The following is a 19,945-nucleotide window of genomic DNA, read 5'->3' as shown; positions in this document are numbered from 1 at the left end:
TAAAAATCTAATTGATATATGAATGAATGAATGATCGTTTTAAGGCCATTTTCCCCGCTAGAGCGGGGGTTAGCCTTGCGGGCCCCATGACAATCATGGTTCCCTGTTTGAGGCGATGTTTTTATGGCCGGATGCCCTACCTGACGCCAACCCGTGGTCGCCTCTTACGATGCGCAGGGATACAGTGTACCTATTCCCTAAATCTAATTGATATGAGAAACGTGATTGAATAAGACTGACTCACCATTATTATAAGTGAAGAAGATGGAGGAAGAGATTTTGTTTTAATTACCTCCGCCACTGAAGGTGGATGCACGTTATGTTTTCATCCCTGCCTGTCTGTCTGCGAACACGATATCTCTAGTTGTGGACGGATTCGGACGAAATTTGGCAGAGGTAGAGTATGTGATAAGGATGAAATCATTAGATTTTGGTGAATATTCGGATCCGGATCAGAGAATTTTGAAGTTATTCTTCACCATTGAGTGATAGAGCTAAAACCGACATATAGCAGGATATCTGAAAGTTATTGATGGATTTGGACGAAACTTGGTGGACCGATTGGGTATGTGACAAGACCAAATATATTCGATTTTGGTGAAGATCTGAATATGGATTCGGATACGAGAATTATTTAAAATTTTATGTGATTCTTCACCATTGAGAGATCTGGCGAAAAGCGATATATAACATATTAAAAAAAGTTATTTACGAGTTTTCACTAAACTTGATGGATGAGTTGGTTTGCTGACAAGAACAAGCCGATTAGATTTTGGTTCAGGTCCGAATCCAGATCCGGCCTATCGGTGGGATACAAACCATCAACTATTCAGCCTGGCAGAGGTATGCACTCTAGTGAGTGCCCTTCTAGTTTTAATTGAAACCATCCCATCTATCCTCACCTTATTATATTATTTTTTATTGTTTACAGATTGCTTAGCATCTCATTGATTAAAAAGATGTCGATCAGAATTGGTGGCGAGCATATGTACGGCGTATAAATCCCCTATGGGACAATTGTTGATGGACGTATGCACACATGCACGCACGCTGAGACCGGTCTCCTTTTATATTATGGATTGATATTTGGACAAGAACTGACCTTCCTATAACTAAAATCCTTCTTTGTATGACTCTATGATTGATCGTGACTCACTACAACACAACAACAACATGCATTTTAAGGCCATTTTCGCAACCCGCAACCTCCGCTCTGCTGGTACCAACCTCCTGACCCCCCCCCCCCCCATGCGGACCAAATTCAGATCCTGGGGGGACAGGGCCTTCTCCATCGCTGCTCCCACCCTCTGGAACTCACTACCTCACTCACACCATCAGAGACTCCTCCTCACTCACCACATTCAAAACATCACTCAAGACCCACCTGTTCAACACTGCATTCAACATTTAACCCACAGCATTTAACCCCTGACTATCTCTTCTCCTTCTCCTTCCTTTTGCTTTGATTATTTACCTGTTGATTTTTGTCTTTTTGCACTTGTTTTTTTGTACTCTGTCAAAGCGTCTTTGGGCTTCTTGAAAAGCGCTATATAAAATAAATGTATTATTATTATTATTATTATTATTATTATTATTATTATTATTTTCCCTGCTAGAGCGGGGGTTAGCCTTGCAGTCCCCATGACAATCTTCTCCATCTTGCCCTATTTTCTGCATCTCTCCTTGTTAACCCCCTTGCCCGCATTTCTTCTTCCACCATCTTTAGCCAAGTCTTTCTCGGTCTTCCCCGTCCTCTACTTCCTTCTACATTTATTTCCATCACTCTTCTCAACCAGTCACTTTCATCCTTCCTCAACACATGACCCAAACCATCTCAACCTGTTCCTCTTCACAACATCAATCACAGGCTCTATTCCCATCATTTTTCGCAATTCATCATTTGTCTTCCTCTCTCTCAACGATACTCCGCACATCCATCAAACCATTCGCATTTCCACCCTTTCAACCTTCGTTGCTGCTCTACGTTCATTACCCATGTCTCGCTCCCATAAATCATAACACTTCTCGCACATGCAGCATACACCTTTCCCTTCAGCTTCAACGACACTCCCCTCCTTATCAGCACGCCACTCAGTTCCCGAAACTTATTCCATGCACATCTCACTCTAGCAACCGTTGCCGAGTCTGATCCACCTTCTCCATTCAGCATGTCTCCGAGGTAGCAAAATGTATTCACACCTTCCAGCTTCACGCCGTCTCCAAGATCCAACTCAACATTTCCTCCATCTGCAGCTCCCTCTGCGCACACCTTACATTTGAATGTAGCTGCCACACTGGTTAATGACCCTCTCAGACCACTACATTTTTGATGAACCCACTCAGCGCACATTGTGCATTGAATGGAATTCACTCCGACACCCTTCCTGCACACAGCACATGGCCACTTCCCAGTTCTTTCCACCTCAACACATGCTTTACCACTTGCCATCACCTTCGTTTTTCCGATATTCACCTTCAGACCTTTTGTCTCCATACATTCCTTCCACTTGTTCATCTTTTCCTTCAGTCCATCCATACTTTCCGAAATCAACACCAGATCATCTGCATACAACAACTCCCACGGTAAACCCTCCTTTACGTTCTGAGCCAGCACCTCCATCACAGCTACAAATAGTAGTGGACTTAGTACCGACCCCTGATGCACTCCCACCTTCACCTCAAACTCACCACTGTTCCCGTCCTTCGTCCTTACAGCTGTGCGCGCTCTTACAGTGATCGTGACTCACTGCAAGGCACTAATGTTGATGCATCATTTGTACCCCTCAATAGCTCACGGAACAGGAAGAACATCCTTGCATTGTATCGGGGGTGGCGGACACATGTTTAGGCGACCATATAATGTAGAGAGATTCATTTGTGTGAATGCTTTGCGATCCATGTCCATGTCACCTGAGCATCGTCCAAGAACGTTGCCTTGAGTTTGCTTCAAGATACAAGTCGACGTCGCTTCAGACTCGCGCACGAATGTCAGATTTTGCCTGAATATCAGCGCTGAGTGGAACGTGGTCCACTCTTCCAGAAATTTGAATGATGAAGAAATGTATACGGAAGCAGGGGATGGTTAATCCGGTAGATTCTACCGTTCTTTGCGAAATTGATACTTTTGATAGGACATGTGGGAGGTCAGCGCCAGCGGATCTGCCTGCATTTCCAGTGATGATCTGAAAGAGTCTTCAAGGCCATCACTGTTAGGACCTAACTACATGTGTTGTGGAAGTTTGTTCCAATCAGTGATGATCCTTTTATGAAATAATCTTTTTCTGATCTTTATTCTGTTTCTCGACTTCAAAAACTTCCATTCATGACCTCTCGTGGGTTGGTATCTTGTGTTTAGAAAAAATGATCATGAGAAATCCTGTCGTAGACGTTTAAAATTTTGAAGACCTGGATCATGTCACCTCTCTTTCGTTGCTAATTCAGCAAGTGCGTGCCCAATCTCTTTAGCCTGTCTTGATATGGCAGATAGCTAATAGATGGCATGAGCTTCGTCATTTCTCTGAACCTTCTCCAGTTAATCAACATCAGACACAAATGCAGGACACCATGCCGAGTAACCATATTCAAGCACAAGTCCCACAATGGTCTTAAATAATAAGGGAAGTGTATCTACACTAACTAAGATGGCTGAAAGCTCGTTTTATCACTCCCAAGCATCTTCCACCTAAATCAAAGTTGAACGATGCCAAAACGTTCAATCAGGAATTACCCAATATCAAATTCATCCAGTTTAAAAACGTTTCCTGTTTTGACCCCCACACCTCAGGGTTTGGGGACTTAGTGGTGCAGGGGTCAAAACAGAAGATTTTTTTAAACTCAAAATTTGATATTTGGTCGTTAAAGGTGGAACGTTCAACCATTTTCCAACTTTGCTTTAGGTGGGAAACATGGGGCTTTGCAATGGTGTGCCATTGACTTCGCTCTAGTTTGCCGTTGCAACACCCTGCCAGCGGAAGTGAAGATCCTTGTCTAACTTGGATGGCGTTTTCACAGTTGAAAACCCCTCTCGTCGCAACTGTTCTTGTGGTTTTGTAGCATTGTCCTCTCAACAAAGTGAATTCTGTCTGTCTTTAAATTTGATTGCAAACAATGCAATCTAAAAAAACGTCTGCCTTTGAAATCCACCTGAAAAACACTTGTGGTTAACACCATCGAGTGCTTGCATCACTGGTGCAGATCGCATGCATATTTTAAGCCGGGGTTGTTGTGGTCTGTCTGTGGTGTGTGTGAATCCCCTCCACAAAATGTAGGATTACATGCTTTTAAATATTCAGTAGGGATCACATGTACACATCACTTTTGTGGGGTCGGCTTCAGAGAAAATGTAAAATTTGTGGGTATGGGCTCCAAGAGTGTATCTTGGTGTCTTTTCGAAACTCTTTTCGTCCCTCTCTACTTGGCAGGTTCCACTATCTGTGGTGTACATGCACAAGGCCATATTCATGCCTGGCTTTCTGACTTCCTTGATTCACACAGTCAATGTGTCTATCATTGGAAGCTGTCATTTCCGAATTCAGGATGGACTGCCGCAATGGGCCTAGTCTTGTTCCTCATCTAAATACAGACTTGGCATTTAATATGGAATATATATGTTTTCTTGACTTGGGTTTACTTTCTGAACTCGGTATATCAATCTGGGGAGTTTATTTTACGCTTCGGTGATTTCTTTGTTAAAAGAACCATGTCACTGATTGTCTGTCGCAGCAAGAAGTCAATAACAGGATTATATCACAGGTGGCATGACAAAATGTACGGACAGGTACATTTGACGATTGGCTTCACAATCGGGTATATAAGGGTTGTTGCATTCTGTATTAGTGGAAAACAACTGCTGCACATCTACAAAAGGTATTGCCGCTTCCCCTGGAGATGGTCCGTCAACTCGACAATGCTGTTTGTCATTTAGTGGTGGCTTTACGAAATTCCGGCATGAAACGGTGTGCTATTGCTCGGCAGTATGGCATCACTCAAGGTCAAGTGTCAAAGATCCTGAAACGAAATGCTCCGAAGGGTGTCCCTACTCCAATACCGAGGCCAGGACGTCCCCGCAGAACCACAAGGAGGGATGATCGCCAGCTGCACCGGTTAGTCCGCAATGGCCGTACCAAGTCAGCTAATCAGCTTAGGGCTGAGTGGCAGCAACTGACAAATGTGCCTGTATCCAGGAGGCTAGTCAACCAACGACTGGTTCAAGCAGGCTATCGTGCCAGGCGTCCCCTGAGAAAGCCACGTCTGACCAGACAACACCGCCAGCGCCTATTGCAGTGGGCCAGAGAGCACCGTCAATGGCAGCCAGGACACTGGAATCACGTGATCTTCAGTGACGAGTCTAGATTTCTGGTCCATCGTCAAGATGACCACGTCCGAGTGCGCAGACAAGTGCATGAAGCCTACAACAAAGATTGTATAGTGCCAAGAGTCCAAGCTGGAGGTGGTGGGGTGACCGTTTGGGCTGCTTTTCATGCAGGGGGCAAAACTGACCTGGTTGTTCTGAATGGAAACCTGAACCAGTTCAAGCACAGGGCCATTCTGGGAGAAACATTGCTTCCATTTGTTCGTCCAGCCTTTCGAGGAAACTTTGTCTTCCGAGATGACAATGCACGGCCTCATCGTGCTTGCATGATCCAACACTTTCTTGCCGACCGTGGTGTAGAGCATATGGAGTGGCCTGCCATGTCCCCGGATATGAATCCGATAGAGAACTTGTGGGCAGAATTAACGCGTCAAATCGACAACTCGGACCAGCAGCCTGCCTCTGTGCGTGAATTGCAGCAGGCTATTGTAACTGCATGGCAAGCGATTCCTGTCCAAACCTTGGCAAATCTCGTGAACAGCATGCCTCAACGTGTACGTGCTCTCCTGAATGCTCGTGGGGGTTACACGAAGTACTGAACTGTAATTTTACTGTCCGTAATCCCAGTCGTAATTTAACTTTTGTTTTTATTTAAAAAATTTTTGGCTAATGTGCAAAATAAAAAGATACTTCTGGAAAACGCACAGAAGTTTAACACAGTACTGTCCGTGAATTGAGTTCGATATCAGTTTACATCACTTTCAAGGATCAATTTATTTGCTCCGAAATGTCAAATGTGGTTTTTTTCTTTTAAGGTCACATTAACAAAATCTAGAATAATTTCAACATAATTCCAATGAACTTGTGGTTCTAAGTCATCTTGAAAAGTAAGTTCACCCCCACAAAAAAAATATTCTAAATTAAATGCCAAGTCTGTAAATGGTCCCACTGGTGCTCTGGAAATCCTGTCTTTCCTTTTGCAAATGATTCCTTATCCCCCATCCCTCTGTCAGCTAGATTAAAATTTGTTTCAGGGATTTTGCAAGTATTGTGCTCAACACGACGTCTTTCTTGTTACCATCGCCAGAGGAGAGGGTATTGCATTTGAGTCAGTTTGTTTGTCTGTTTGTTTGTTTGTTTGTCTGTTTGTCCGCACAGAATAAATATCATTTTCTCTGCAACCGTTGGTCCGATTGACAGGAAATTTTCCCCATAGGTGCAACTCCACCTGTATCATTTTTTTAATGATAATTATGACGTCATTGGTCATGTGGTTCGGCCGCCATCTTGGAAAAATCGAAAAACTTTGCACCTCCATATCTCGGAAAGCGCCTAATATAGAAAATTGAGACATGGCTCATTGTAAAGAACTCTCCATGGGGAATAAAATGTGTTAATGATGATGTCATAGGTGCCTCCATTATGACGTCCTAATTCGACAAGTACAAAACTTCATCCGATCAAGATGAAATTTCTTGAGCATAATCTCGGAATAGATTAGTTTAGAAAAAAATAAAATAATGATGACGTTATCCGTCACGTGGTTCGGCCGCAATATTTGTTTTAACACAAAAGCCTTAAAAACCACTGAAAATACATCCCGGTGAGGGTTTGCAATCTCTTATTGCTCTTTTACTTGTTTATTTCTTTGTTTGCATTGTATAAACGAAGTCTGCTTTTCTCTGCTTTTGTCTCCAGTATACTTTCCTGCATCATTGGTTGCAACACATTGGGGATTATTTGTACACACATGCAGACAAACGTGTAGCCACATGATTGGATGCAGAAGAATGCTTTCATCTGAACAAATCCGCATCCAGCATTTGCAAGCATAAAGGAAATTTGAATGTTTTGGCCCATTACTACAAAGCGTGTGTGTGTGTGTGTGTGTGTGTGTGTGTGTGTGTGTGTGTGTGTGTGTGTGTGTGTGTGTGTGTGTGTGTGTGTGTGTGTGTGTGTGTGTGTGTGTGTGTGTGTGTGTGTGTGTGTGTGTGTGTGTGTGTGTGTGTGTGTGTGTGTGTTTACTCGGCATTGCTTTGCCGTTTAACCATACTTTGCATTTTGCTCCAGGAGCAAACCTGCTGCAAGGCTCTTCTTTTTTTATTGCTCCACCGACGAAGTCGCCGGAGGCATTATGTTTTCAGGTTGTCCATCCGGCTGTCTGTCCGTCCATCCATCCATGATAGGTTTTCGTTGCCGCAATAACTTGAGAACGGCTAAAGGGATATGAGGAAAACTTGGCACAGGTATGTATAATGAGATAAAGATGAACTGATTATATTTTGGGGTCACGAGGCCAAAGGGAAAAGGTCAGAGGTCATGTTAGGTAAAAATACTGTTACCACGATAACTTGTGAACCAGTGATGGGATACTGACCAAATTTGGTACACTTATGTAGAATGATGTAAAGGTGAACTGATTAGATTTTGGGGTCAAGAGGTCAAATGTCAAAGTCTGTAATAGATCTATAACTTCAGAACGGCTGAAGTGATCCAATTCAAATTTGGTACAGGTATATATATATAATGTTGTGAAGATTAAGTGAATAGATTTTGAGGTCAAAGGTCAAATCTGTAATATGTCTATAACTTGAGAATGGCTGAAGTGATCTAATTCAAACTTGGTACAGGTATGTATAATATTGTAAAGATTAACTGATAAGATTTTGGGTTCAAGAGGTCAAATATTAAAGGTCAAAGTCTGTAATAGGTCTATAACTTGAGAATTGCTAAAGGTAGCTAATTCAAACGTGGTACAGATATGTATGAGTATAATGATGTAAAGATTAACTGATTAGATTTTGGGGGTCTTGAGGTCAAAGGCCAAAGGTCAGTCATGTCAGGTAAAAATGTGAACTTGTGAACAGCTGAAGGGATTTAAGTTAAAACTTGGTACAGGTATGTATAATGATGTAAACATGAACTGATTAAATTTTGGGGTCAATAAGTCAGAGGTCAGAGGTCATGTCAGGTAAAAATGTGCTAACTTGGGCACAGCTGAATGGATTTAAATCAAACTTGATAGAAGTATTATAATGATGTAATAATGTGGGTGGAGGCATATCAGTCGACGTCGTGACGTCGAAGAGTGCCGTTCTAGTTTTTTTGTTCTTTAAAGTGATTAAAGACAGTTATTTAAATGTAAGCATTTTGTTGCTTTGAATTGCCTTATCTACTACAACAGATGGTGCTTTCTCTTCAGCATTACAGTATACTGGCTTCACTTCCACTAGATCCCAAATCGGTTCAGATGAGCACTTGATGCTTAATAGCAGATGAGCTTGACGGATATGAAAACTTGAGAGGAAAGAAGATAACAAGTCAGAAGATGCAATGATTTGACTTCATGATCAAGAAAGTTATCTTTGACTGGACATCACTCCGAGTGGTGAAATGGGGATTTTATCAAATAACTTAACCCATTTTCATACAACTTTGTCATTGTCTCAGGGGGCCTCCTGGCTAGAAATTAGACATTCTCTGATTTTTTGAAGTTATATTAAAGAAGAAGGCATTTATTTGCTTCATGCTTCTACCTTTAGCATAAATAGTCCATGGGCATGAAAAATATCCAAAAGGACTGTGCATTCATTGTAACAGATCGGCTGATATCAATTTTATTCTCAACTTAGGGAGCAGGCTCATACCAGGGCCTTCCAATCGATCGAATGTACACTTGAGCTCAAAATTTCGACCTGTACAGAATTTGCTTTTTCTTTGTCATCGTTTGTTCTAAATTAGGAATATAATTTAAAATTTTCTAAAAGTATTTTAGACTGTGATATGTATGCATTCTGTTTTGGAATGCAGGTTTTATGCAGGATTTTCTCAGTTATTCTTCATTTATCATTGTAGATGTCCAATCAAAGGAAAATGACAAGTCATGACTTGTAATTGAAAATTCCAAACTTCAATCGGCCCTCCCACTCCACCAAAGTTTTTTTTTTTTTTTTTTTTTTTTTCCCACCTAAGTTGTATCATCAAAAACACTCGATTTCAGCAAATACTTTAGTCATGGTTGAAAAATTGCAGCATGGAACTTTCTACGAGTATGGGCACAGCACAACCCAATATCAAATTTTCAGTTAATGTTTTCCTCGTTTTGACGCCTGTGACCATTAGTTCCCATCTGCTCAAGCATGAATCGGGAGTCAAATCCAAAAAAATCAGGACATATTTAATGCACCTTCCAATGTTGGATGTGTTGCCATGTGGTGATCATATACAAAGTTTCATTAAAAAATGTTTTCAAATGTGCCTGTAATTGCATTTTTTGGCATTTAACTTTTGACCCCACCTCAAGCGGAGGGGCAGAAATTGTATTGCTCTTTTTTTTTTTTTTTTTCTTCTTTTTTTTTTGGATACTGAATCGAGGCTCGTGAAAGAGCTAACATTTATTTCACAAACAAATCAACCAGACAAACAAAACATACAAAAAGAGGGAGCGGAAGACAAGATGGGGAGAGGAGGGGAAGCACACAAACACAACACCTGAGAGCAGGGAGAAGCGCGGGAGGGAGAGCGCCTGGGGGAATGAGGCGTGGGAAGGGGGGGGGGGCGGAGAGGTGTAAAACACAAAGAGATCAAGGACTTCCATTACAGAAGTTGGTATTTCAAAAAAATGTGGGATTTGGGGTGAAATTAGCAGGGGTAGAAAAGATCAAGGTTTTGGATGGGGGAAGATAAGAGATGGTGGTGAACAGCTGTTTTAAAGACCTGGAGGGTGGAGTGGGATTGAAGAGAGTGAGGGAGTTTGTTCCACAGGTGGGAGAAAAGAGGAATGAAGGAGTGAAGGTGAGCAGAGAGTCTTGATTTTGGCAGTTTAACCATAAGAGGGTTGCAGGCAGATCTTGTGCGACCTGTAGGAATATTTGGGGGACAGATTGCACATTGTTGCCATGTGGTGATCATAACTGCCAAGTTTAGTGAATTTCTGCATGCCCATTTAGGAGGAAGTACCGTGACGGACAGACGGACAGAGCTGATTATATCCCCCACCCCCATTTTTTTAAATCAAAAAGCGTGGCGATAAATATTTTCCATAAGATTGGATACTATATATTATTAAAGCATTTTGGTGTTGTTATCATGAACTGTTAATACAATTTTAACTATTTTTTTTTGTATAAATATAGAAAAGCATGCATGCTTTGGAATGAGTATTTTTGTGATGAGCTGTAAAAAGTTTTTTTGAAAGGGTGGGATTAGAGGCCTAGTAGTACCAGGACACACCCTCCAACATGTTGCTATTCTTCATTGAAAGCAAACAGAAGAAAACAAATGACAAGTGAATAAATTGACGGGGCATAAAATAAATAAATAAATAAATAAATTGCCAGGGAATAGCTTTGTGGGGCTAATGTTTTCATTAATACTTGGCAAAATAATTAATAATAAAAATAAACAGAGGGTGGCTTTTGAGGGAAGACTACACAGGGTTGTGGGTCAATAGTAGTTCATCCAGTTATTCATAGAGCATCAGTGGCTTTCCAGTTGGATTATCTGGTTCCCACGTTCTGAGGCTGCTAAAAATTGTCAAAATAGTGAAGCTAAATTATTACCGGTGAAACGAGTCTCTTTTTATGCAAGATTTTTTTTTAAAGCGCCGCCATAGAGGGGAATTTGGCAACTCACTCACAATGGGGGCAGTGGAGCAATGAAAGCAAAGGTTAATGTTTCATGCACATCCATCTTATGAATTTGACGAATGCCATTATATATTGTTGCGGATATGGGATTTGGATCCATCCATATCCGCTTGTAAATATTCCCCTATTTCCTCAATACTTCCCAACTATCCCCAATCCCCCATTCCCTAGTCCCATTTTCTGTAAACAACACTCTGTAGACCCGACCTTCCCCTATTTCCCCCATTAAATGTCGCATCCAGGTCCACCGCATCTCACGTAGACAACTATAGGACATCTTGCTAGTTATTCTTAGTCTATGTCAGTTAAGGACTCGTTTCCATTAATTCTGACTCTTCGTTGCACCAGAATGTGATTGTATGGCACCGTTAGGAAGTTTAGGACCTCCCAATACCTCCCCGCAGCTCTTCCTCACGGTTCAGCAACAACAACAACAACAACAACGGCGGCGGCGCGGGGAGTGCGCGTCCTCACTCCGGCTTGGTTGGTAGGGGTGTTGGGAGCAACACCAGGCCTGTCCAACGAGCCGCCATCGAGCATGTGCTCGACGGGGTTACCAAGTAGGGGCTCGCTGTCAGCTCCTCGTCAAGGGCGGAGCCCGGTAACCCCCGCACCCAATAGAAGCGGCGGATCGGTCCCATCTGGGGCGGAGCCAACGAGCCGAGGGTGTGTGACTCCCCGCTGAGCATGCGCAGGAAGAGGGAGGTGAAGTCAGTTGCGCGCTGAGCTTGAAGCGAGAAGGACGCCACCTCCGAGCGCTGTGACACCTCCCTGCATCTTTTGGACCGTGCTTTATCCTGTCCCTGAGCCAAGGTGCACCTTGTGCTATCAACCGACCTGTCCTGCCCTGCCATCAATCCCTGTGTAAGTCAGTCTTGTTCCGTTTGTCTGTGGTCTGTCGGGGATAAGATAAGATTGTGTCTAAGTGCCTATCTCTTCTGTGTCTTTACCTCATTACCTTGTAATCTACCCCTTTTTCTCCCCCACCAATTATATCCTCCTCCGGAGGTCTTGAGAACTGTACCCCTTGTGTCGTTTCATTTACCCCAGTCGTTGTGTCCTTTCCAAATCATTGATTTAGCATAGCGCGACTTGGTCAACGTCGGGTGGAATCGGGTGAGTTGGGGAAGAATCGGGGGAATTGTTAGGTCGCGGCAATACCACCGCTCGGTAAATAACATCTAATCCGCGATCCGTAACAATTGGTGTCGAGGAGTGAGATCGGACCCGAAGCGCGCTTAACGCGCTCAAAATTACAAGTAACCGAAATTTGTTTTGTTTTAAAATAAAAACCCGAATTTTGAAAGTCGCGCTATGGCGGATCAAGACGGCTGGGTTCCGGTAGAGGAGAGTGAGGCAGGGTCGATCCAGGACCAAATTGAGGGACAAGAGGAGAGCGAAGCAGTGAGGGCGGCAGGTTCGCAAAATGGCGTCCTCGCGCACGAGGTTGCGGGCGCGCAAAATGGCGCCTCGCACATGGCTACGGCGGCCGCACCCGCTGCACAAGTGGGAGGGATGGCCCAAATGCAGGCCCTCATGGAGCAATTTATGGTACAAATGCAGGCGTCCCTCAACCTGCAGAAGGACGATATGAGGGCTAATAGTGAGCAAATGAGGGCTGATAGTGAGCGATTGGGTGAGCGATTGGAGGGCCAAATGGGGGTAATGGGGAACCGGATGGATGCTCAGGGTGAGCGATTGGAGGGCCAAATGGGGGTAATGAGGGACGAAGCGAGGGGTACCGGTGAGGGGTTAGACAAGAAATTTGGGAAATTAGACAATAGATTAGGGAAAATACAGGAGGGGTTAACGGGGGTAGAAAATAGAATGGCTGCCCAGGAGAAACAGATAGAGGGAGTGAAAAATGGGTTAGAGGGGTTAGAAAACAGTATGGAAGGCAAATTGAGGGACATGAGGGACCAAGCGGAAAGGGAAGTTAAAAAAATGGGGCAGCAGATAGAGGGGGTCAGAATGGGGGTAGAAACTAAATTGGATGCTCACAGGGAGGAAATGGAGCAGATGAGGGTGGCATCTGGGCAGGAGATGCAGGTGATGGGAGAGGAGATCAGAAGAGGTGTGAGTGAGGAGGTCGGAGGAGTGCGTGAGGAGGTGAGGCACTGTAAGGAGCGCATGGAGAAGGAGGTGAGAAAGGGGACTGTAAAATTGCAAGGTGGTATAGAGGAGTTGACGCTGGGAGTGGAACAGCTGACGGAGGGACAAAAAGAACTAACGGAGCGGGTTCAAAGGAACACTGCGGTATTAGGAGGGTTAAAAGCGACACAAAACGACCTAAAAAATGACTTGATAGCGACACAGAGGCAATGTCAGATGGTACGTGAGGGACTGACAACGAGGTTGGACGAGGTGACAGAGGTAATGGAGACGAAGGACCGGCAGGTGAGGACGCACATAGAAACGGTCAAGGTGGCCTTAGAGGACGAGCTTGAGGAGACGCACCGGGAAATAAAAGAGGTGAAGCAGAAATTAGAAGAAGTGGAAGAAGGGGTGAGCGAAATTAAGAAGCGACGGAGAGAGGATAAGAAAGAGATAAGAGAGGAGGTAAAAGAATTGGTCCAAAGTCTGTGTTCGGATCGTGATGATGTGCTCATTAACCGGATGAGGGATTCGCAGGTGATGGAGGAGAAGCGAAGAGGAAGAGGACCCGGTGTAAGTGGTGACCAATATGGTCGTGCGTATGATGCGCCAGGTGATTTAATAAGCTTGGGGGTCGAGATGGACCCGGGTGTTCGTGAGAGGCCGTTGGTGAAGTGTGCGACAGGTCTGGTGTGCGAAAAAGGAGGTGTGCGAGAAAGTCCGACTCTGGGGTGTGTGAGCAAAAAGTGCGTGCCAAGGAGTGAGGGTGCTGTCGAGAGTGAGTCGGTCGTAGCGCGTGTGCGAGGGAGCACATGGAAGCGCGTAGTGAGGAGTGTTACGGAGGGTCTAAAGGGAGAATGCATGCCTGTGGTGAGTGTTACAGAGGATGTAACGGGAGAGGGTGTGCGAGAAAGATGTGTGACGGACAGGTGCATGGGGAAAGAGTGCGCTGTCAAAAGTAAGGAAGAGTGTACACCTGTGGTGAGTGTTACAGAGGGTGTAACGGGAGAGTGTGCGCGAGAAAGGTGTGTAACGGACGGGTGCATGAGGAAAGAGTGCGCTGTCGAGAGTAAGGGTGAGTGCGCTGTCAAGAGTGGAGGTGAGAGTAGTAAGAGTGACACGGAGCGTGAGTTGGTTGTGACAGGTGAGAAAGGAAGCACACCTGGAATGGTAGAGCGTGTGTGGGAATGCACGCTGGAATTGGTAGTGAGGCACGTGGTTGGGTGTGCGAGTGAGGGCACACCTGTGGATTGTCACAGAGGAGGTGACCGAGGAAGGGGCGCGAAGAGGTGTGTTGGTGAGGTGTGCGAACAACGAATGTGTGCCAAAGTGTTCGGTGGTCAGGTGTGTGACCAAGGCTGTGAGTGGAATGAGTGTACCTGGGTGTGTTAGAGAAGGTACGACGAGGAGCATGGAAACGGCTGGATGTATGAGCAAGAAAGGGGTAGCGTATGCGTGTAAGCATGCAGCTGAGGCATCGACGGTAACCGGGTTAGCGGTTAGAGCGACTTATAGCCTAATCGGGCTCTCGGTGTGTGCCGGGCTTCGCGTGCCGCGAGAACCAGCGGGGATCCGAGCCACGGCGGGTTCGAAAGGACAGCCGTACGCGATCCACGCTGGACCTCGCTTGGAACGGCCGCGTCCGTGCTCAACTAGGCGGAGCGGGCAGCTCGATAGGAAGGGTCGTCATGGCGACCACTTTTTGTTGAGGCATTCCGGCAGGTCGAGCTCGGGCCATGGGATGGCTCCGTGCCGAGATGGTGCGTGGGACCTCGGCCCGGGTAAACCTCCTTCCCTGCACCGAATGCGGGACGTATCCAGCCGCCGGCACCAAACAACCCGCATTCATGGCTTGGCTGTACGAAGCCGAGCTTAGAAGTGAATTGGCGCACCGAGAGGCATTAGTAAGTAGACTGTAATGACGAGGATAGTGTTTTGGCCCCGAAATTAGAAAAACAAAATTTGATGATTGGCAAAGGATTGGCAGTAATGATTGGCAGATGATGGGTAGTGATTGGCAAATTTTTGATTTGTTGAAATTTGATGTGCAAAATTGGTAGTGGGAGATGCCCGATGTAGTGGGATGGCAACTCTGTCATCCCTCACAAACTGTGGGGGCAAAGGAGCCCGAGATTATGGGGTGTATGGCAGTGAAAACTAGCCCGGGTGGGTTAGGATATTGTGTGTAGGGATCTAGAAGAGATGACATTAGGTAACGTTAAGATTAGTTAGTGACTGATACCTGTAGTGGGTACGCAGGTAGAGTAGAGTGGATTATAATGACGTGGTATGTGCTTAGTTTAAAGGGAAGACGGGGAGCACTAGGTTAGCAGGGCAACAGGTAGATGAGATGATGCTGTGTGAGAACTGGACAGGTGTGTGGAGCAGTGTATGAGTAGTGAGTGTTGTGGATCAGCGCGAATGCGCTTAGGGGAGAGAAGGGTGCAGGCGGCACCAAGTATGAGTGCACAGGTGTGCAAGTACAGGTGTGTGGAATACATGGAGTATTGGAATGAGTGGTGTGGAGAGAGTTGGAGTAAGTGGTACGGAGTGGTGTGCATGGTGCGAAGGTGTGGATGGGGGAAGAGTGGACCCCTTTCACGAGTACCCGGGGCGGGTAGTGTAAGTGTTAGGTAGAGGATATAGGTAAATTGTGGTTGGATATTGGCATTTGTGGTGCGGTTGCAGAATGGTATTGTGGATGGGTGCATTAGTGTTGTGGAAATGGCTGGGCGTGTAGCCTGTTAGTGTGTGTAGTTGGTTTGGGCACTCCACCACTGTGAGGATGTCGGCCAGGTGAGGCCGCAGGTGGGCTCTGGGAGCCGTTAGTGTCAGTGGGTGCCTGAGGATCCTGGGTGTGGATCGGGCAGCCCGTGCCAGAGAGGGCACTGAGGGGGTGAGAGTGCGAGAGGGCCTTCCCCAGTTAGTTAGGTTAGGGTGAGGAGCAGGTAAGCTCGGGTGGCAACTACAGTGGTGGAGGTGTGCAGGTGGGTAGACCTGCTGGGAGAGCTACACGTCACAGCCCAGAAATTGTGCGAGGGCACCGGGAGATGAATCGGGGGAGTGAGACCCCAAATTGAGAAGCACCACAGTTTGGTCAATGGGAATTGGTTTTTAGAACCCATAGTGTAAGTTGGCCAATGGATTGGCAGGGAAAGACCCCGGGTAATGTAAAGTTGTTAAAGTCATTTAGGAAATAGTTAGGATTGATGAACCGGTCGCACCATACGCAGCCACTTACCTGAGGTGATGATGATGACTCCACACCTGTGTTCCTTTGTTTGTGTTGCAGGAAAGGAGAATTGCTGTGTGGATTTGTGAGACGCATCACGACGTGGATGAGACATTCGGGTGATTCCATCTCTCCCTCCTTAGGAGGGACTGATGATGAATTGGTGATGGCAAATTTTGATGTTGAGTTGGAGATGGCAAATTTTGATGTTGAGTTGGAAATGGCAAATTTGATTGGTTAGGAGGGAGAGAAGACGAATTTGGTTTATGGGAGGAACGGGGAAGACAGTAGGGACGTTTGTTGATGTGTAAAGTAGATGTTTATGGGTAGTGTTGTGTTTTGTGGATACAGTAAGGGGTAAGGGAGGGGCAATGTAGGTTACCTGGTGGGGGGGGGGGGGGCGTACGGTAGGAACGTACCTGTCTCACCTGGTTCCCATGTGCCCCCAGTGTGCATTACCTTGTATTGCGTGCACTTTTGCGCCCTTACCACCTTACTCACTTGTTTTCTTTTGTCTCCCACTTCCGAGGATCTGGCTTTGGGGCAGAGAGAGAGGAGAGAGAGGTGCTGGCTCCGCAGTTGTGGGCCTGTACTTTCGCTGCTTGCTGCCTGGATCGATACACCATATGGACCGCAATTTTTGTGGCCGCCCACCATGGACCGCAGTTCTTTTGCGGGCAAGCACCACCCATGGATGGACCTCTGGGTCAACGTGGCACCTATGCCATACAGGTGAACCACTTTTAGTTGGCCCCCTGACGGCCACAATTTAGAAATGGACGCGGTCGGCGCCTTTCTTTATTTTTAAAGAAGCCAGAAGGCCAAGTGCACTCCAGGAAGGCAAGACCAGCGGCAGAACATCGGCCGGCTGCGACACCACCGGTGACCATGGACACTTGATTGTGCATTTTGATTGAACACTTTATTGGTGCACCGGATGGTGCTGACTGTGTGTATGGGGTGGTGCTTTTGGTGCTTGGACGGGGTGCTCTGCACATTATTAAAGGCCGTAGGGCCACAGGGCACTCGTGGGTTGGTGTATCGATGCTGGCATGCGTGCTCTCTCTATGCATAACATCTGCATGTGTTCCTCAAAGAACAGGTCCTGGATCGTAGTGTAAATATCAGTGTAGTCTTGTATAAATGATGCTCCCTACCGGCTGTATGTTTAGTTTGAGGATTCTTTCTGCGATTCGGTTATCCTGTGGGTGTGTTTCTGTGAGGAGAAGGGTGCAACGTCGCAGGGGGACATATTTACTCATTTGTGAACATCTGTAAAACTGTCGCACTCAGGGTTGAGTTAATAGTAGAGGGAACTACATCTGAGTGCCACACTAAAGTAGGTAAAAATTTATCGGGTCGGGACGCCCCGAGGTAGAGAAGGGTGCAATGTTGCGGATATGGGATTTGGATCCATCCATATCCGCTTGTAAATATTCCCCTATTTCCTCAATACTTCCCAACTATCCCCAATCCCCCATTCCCTAGTCCCATTTTCTGTAAACAACACTCTGTAGACCCGACCTTCCCATATTTCCCCCATTAAATGTCGCATCCAGGTCCACCGCATCTCACGTAGACAACTATAGGACATCTTGCTAGTTATTCTTAGTCTATGTCAGTTAAGGACTCGTTTCCATTAATTCTGACTCTTCGTTGCACCAGAATGTGATTGTATGGCACCGTTAGGAAGTTTAGGACCTCCCAATACCTCCCCGCAGCTCTTCCTCACGGTTCAGCAACAACAACAACAACAACAACGGCGGCGGCGCGGGGAGTGCGCGTCCTCACTCCGGCTTGGTTGGTAGGGGTGTTGGGAGCAACACCAGGCCTGTCCAACGAGCCGCCATCGAGCATGTGCTCGACGGGGTTACCAAGTAGGGGCTCGCTGTCAGCTCCTCGTCAAGGGCGCAGCCCGGTAACCCCCGCACCCAATAGAAGCGGCGGATCGGTCCCATCTGGGGCGGAGCCAACGAGCCGAGGGCGTGTGACTCCCCGCTGAGCATGCGCAGGAAGAGGGAGGTGAAGTCAGATGCGCGCTGAGCTTGAAGCGAGAAGGACGCCACCTCCGAGCGCTGTGACACCTCCCTGCATCTTTTGGACCGTGCTTTATCCTGTCCCTGAGCCAAGGTGCACCTTGTGCTATCAACCGACCTGTCCTTCCCTGCCATCAATCCCTGTGTAAGTCAGTCTTGTTCCGTTTGTCTGTGGTCTGTCGGGGATAAGATAAGATTGTGTCTAAGTGCCTATCTCTTCTGTGTCTTTACCTCATTACCTTGTAATCTACCCCTTTTTCTCCCCCACCAATTATATCCTCCTCCGGAGGTCTTGAGAACTGTACCCCTTGTGTCGTTTCATTTACCCCAGTCGTTGTGTCCTTTCCAAATCATTGATTTAGCATAGCGCGACTTGGTCAACGTCGGGTGGAATCGGGTGAGTTGGGGAAGAATCGGGGGAATTGTTAGGTCGCGGCAATACCACCGCTCGGTAAATAACATCTAATCCGCGATCCGTAACAATATAATAAAAATAACCACCTTTAGAGGCCATTTTTCCCCGCAAAGCGGGGGTTGGCCTTTTTCGGGCACCGTGGTTGTTGTTGTTTTTCGGTCCCCTTTTTGAAGCAATGTTTTACGGCCGGATGCCCTTCCTGACGCCAACCCTTTTTGCCGCCTTTAACGACAAACAGGGAATTACCAGTGAACTGGTACTCAATTAGCCGACCTCGGAGGGATGACAGGCTGAGTCAACCCCCCTGGCGTTAATTCAGCGATCGACCGGGATTCGAACCCAGGATCCTAGGATCCTAAGCCGGCACCCTAGCCGCTAGCCCAACACCAGGGTTCTTTGGTCATTTATGGTCATTTAAAAGATCTTCACTTCCTTTGTAGCTCCTCACCATTCACACCTGACCTCACAACACCACCCTTGTGCATTCCACTCGCCGTGCATTTCCTGCCTGTTCTTTACTTTTTTTTTAATGTCCAATGTTTTGTTGATTCATCTCACGATGTCTGGATAGCTAATGAGTAACTTTTCCGATTGCATTGTCAGTGAATTATAGGCCGCCAAGTTGCATTGCTGGTGAATTCTGGAGATTTCTTCTGTTGATCATTATCGTCCCGGATCAATTGATTCTAGTGTATCTGGATGTGTATGTGTGTTTTGCAGGTCTGTGCACATGCGATTGTACACACTGTCAAAACGGCACTTTGTCATCGTGTTCCTTACATTCTTCCTTTGCTTTGGTGTCACTGTCTTGATTGGAATAGTAGGTGTGTTACATTTCTGTAACTTGTCATGTGCAAGTAAGCAAGACAAGTTTTAACGATGGGCAAAAAGGAATATCATGTTGCCACTTATTTTATCCAGGATACCTTTTGGTGTTGTTATCAGCAAACTGCTTAGCATCTCTTATCCGTGCTGATACATTGTTGGAAACGGAATGCATAATAGACGGGGTCTTTGAGGATAAATATATGGCGTAAAGAGCTGTCAAACGACATTATTTCCCCTTCTACCAGCAACAGTGGAAAGTCATTGCTTTGTGGAGTCAGTGACCTGTTGAACTCATAAAGTGTGAAAAATTACCATGTGATGTCTGATTACATGACCGGCAAAGTTGAGGTATTGCTTCATGCATACCACAAAACCAGCATT

General features: G+C 45.9%; 1 protein-coding gene across 2 annotated transcripts in view; it reads left to right on the top strand.

Moving 5' to 3' along the window:
- TMEM181 (transmembrane protein 181) overlaps nt 1-19,945 on the top strand; it is a 60,341-nt gene that overhangs the window by 1,092 nt on the left and 39,304 nt on the right. For both annotated transcript variants that reach the window (XM_068110968.2, XM_068110967.2), the window contains exon 2: nt 19,457-19,560. In XM_068110968.2, coding sequence (XP_067967069.2) covers nt 19,457-19,560 — 104 coding nt within the window. The remainder of the gene's footprint in view (nt 1-19,456; nt 19,561-19,945) is intronic.

Source organism: Myxine glutinosa, chromosome 3, assembly GCF_964187855.1.
Source record: "Myxine glutinosa chromosome 3, kmMyxGlut1.1, whole genome shotgun sequence".
In the NCBI taxonomy this organism is placed as follows: Eukaryota; Metazoa; Chordata; class Myxini; order Myxiniformes; family Myxinidae; genus Myxine; species Myxine glutinosa.
The sequence above is the reverse complement of the archived record's forward strand: the minus strand, read 5'-3'. Positions and strand labels throughout refer to the sequence as shown.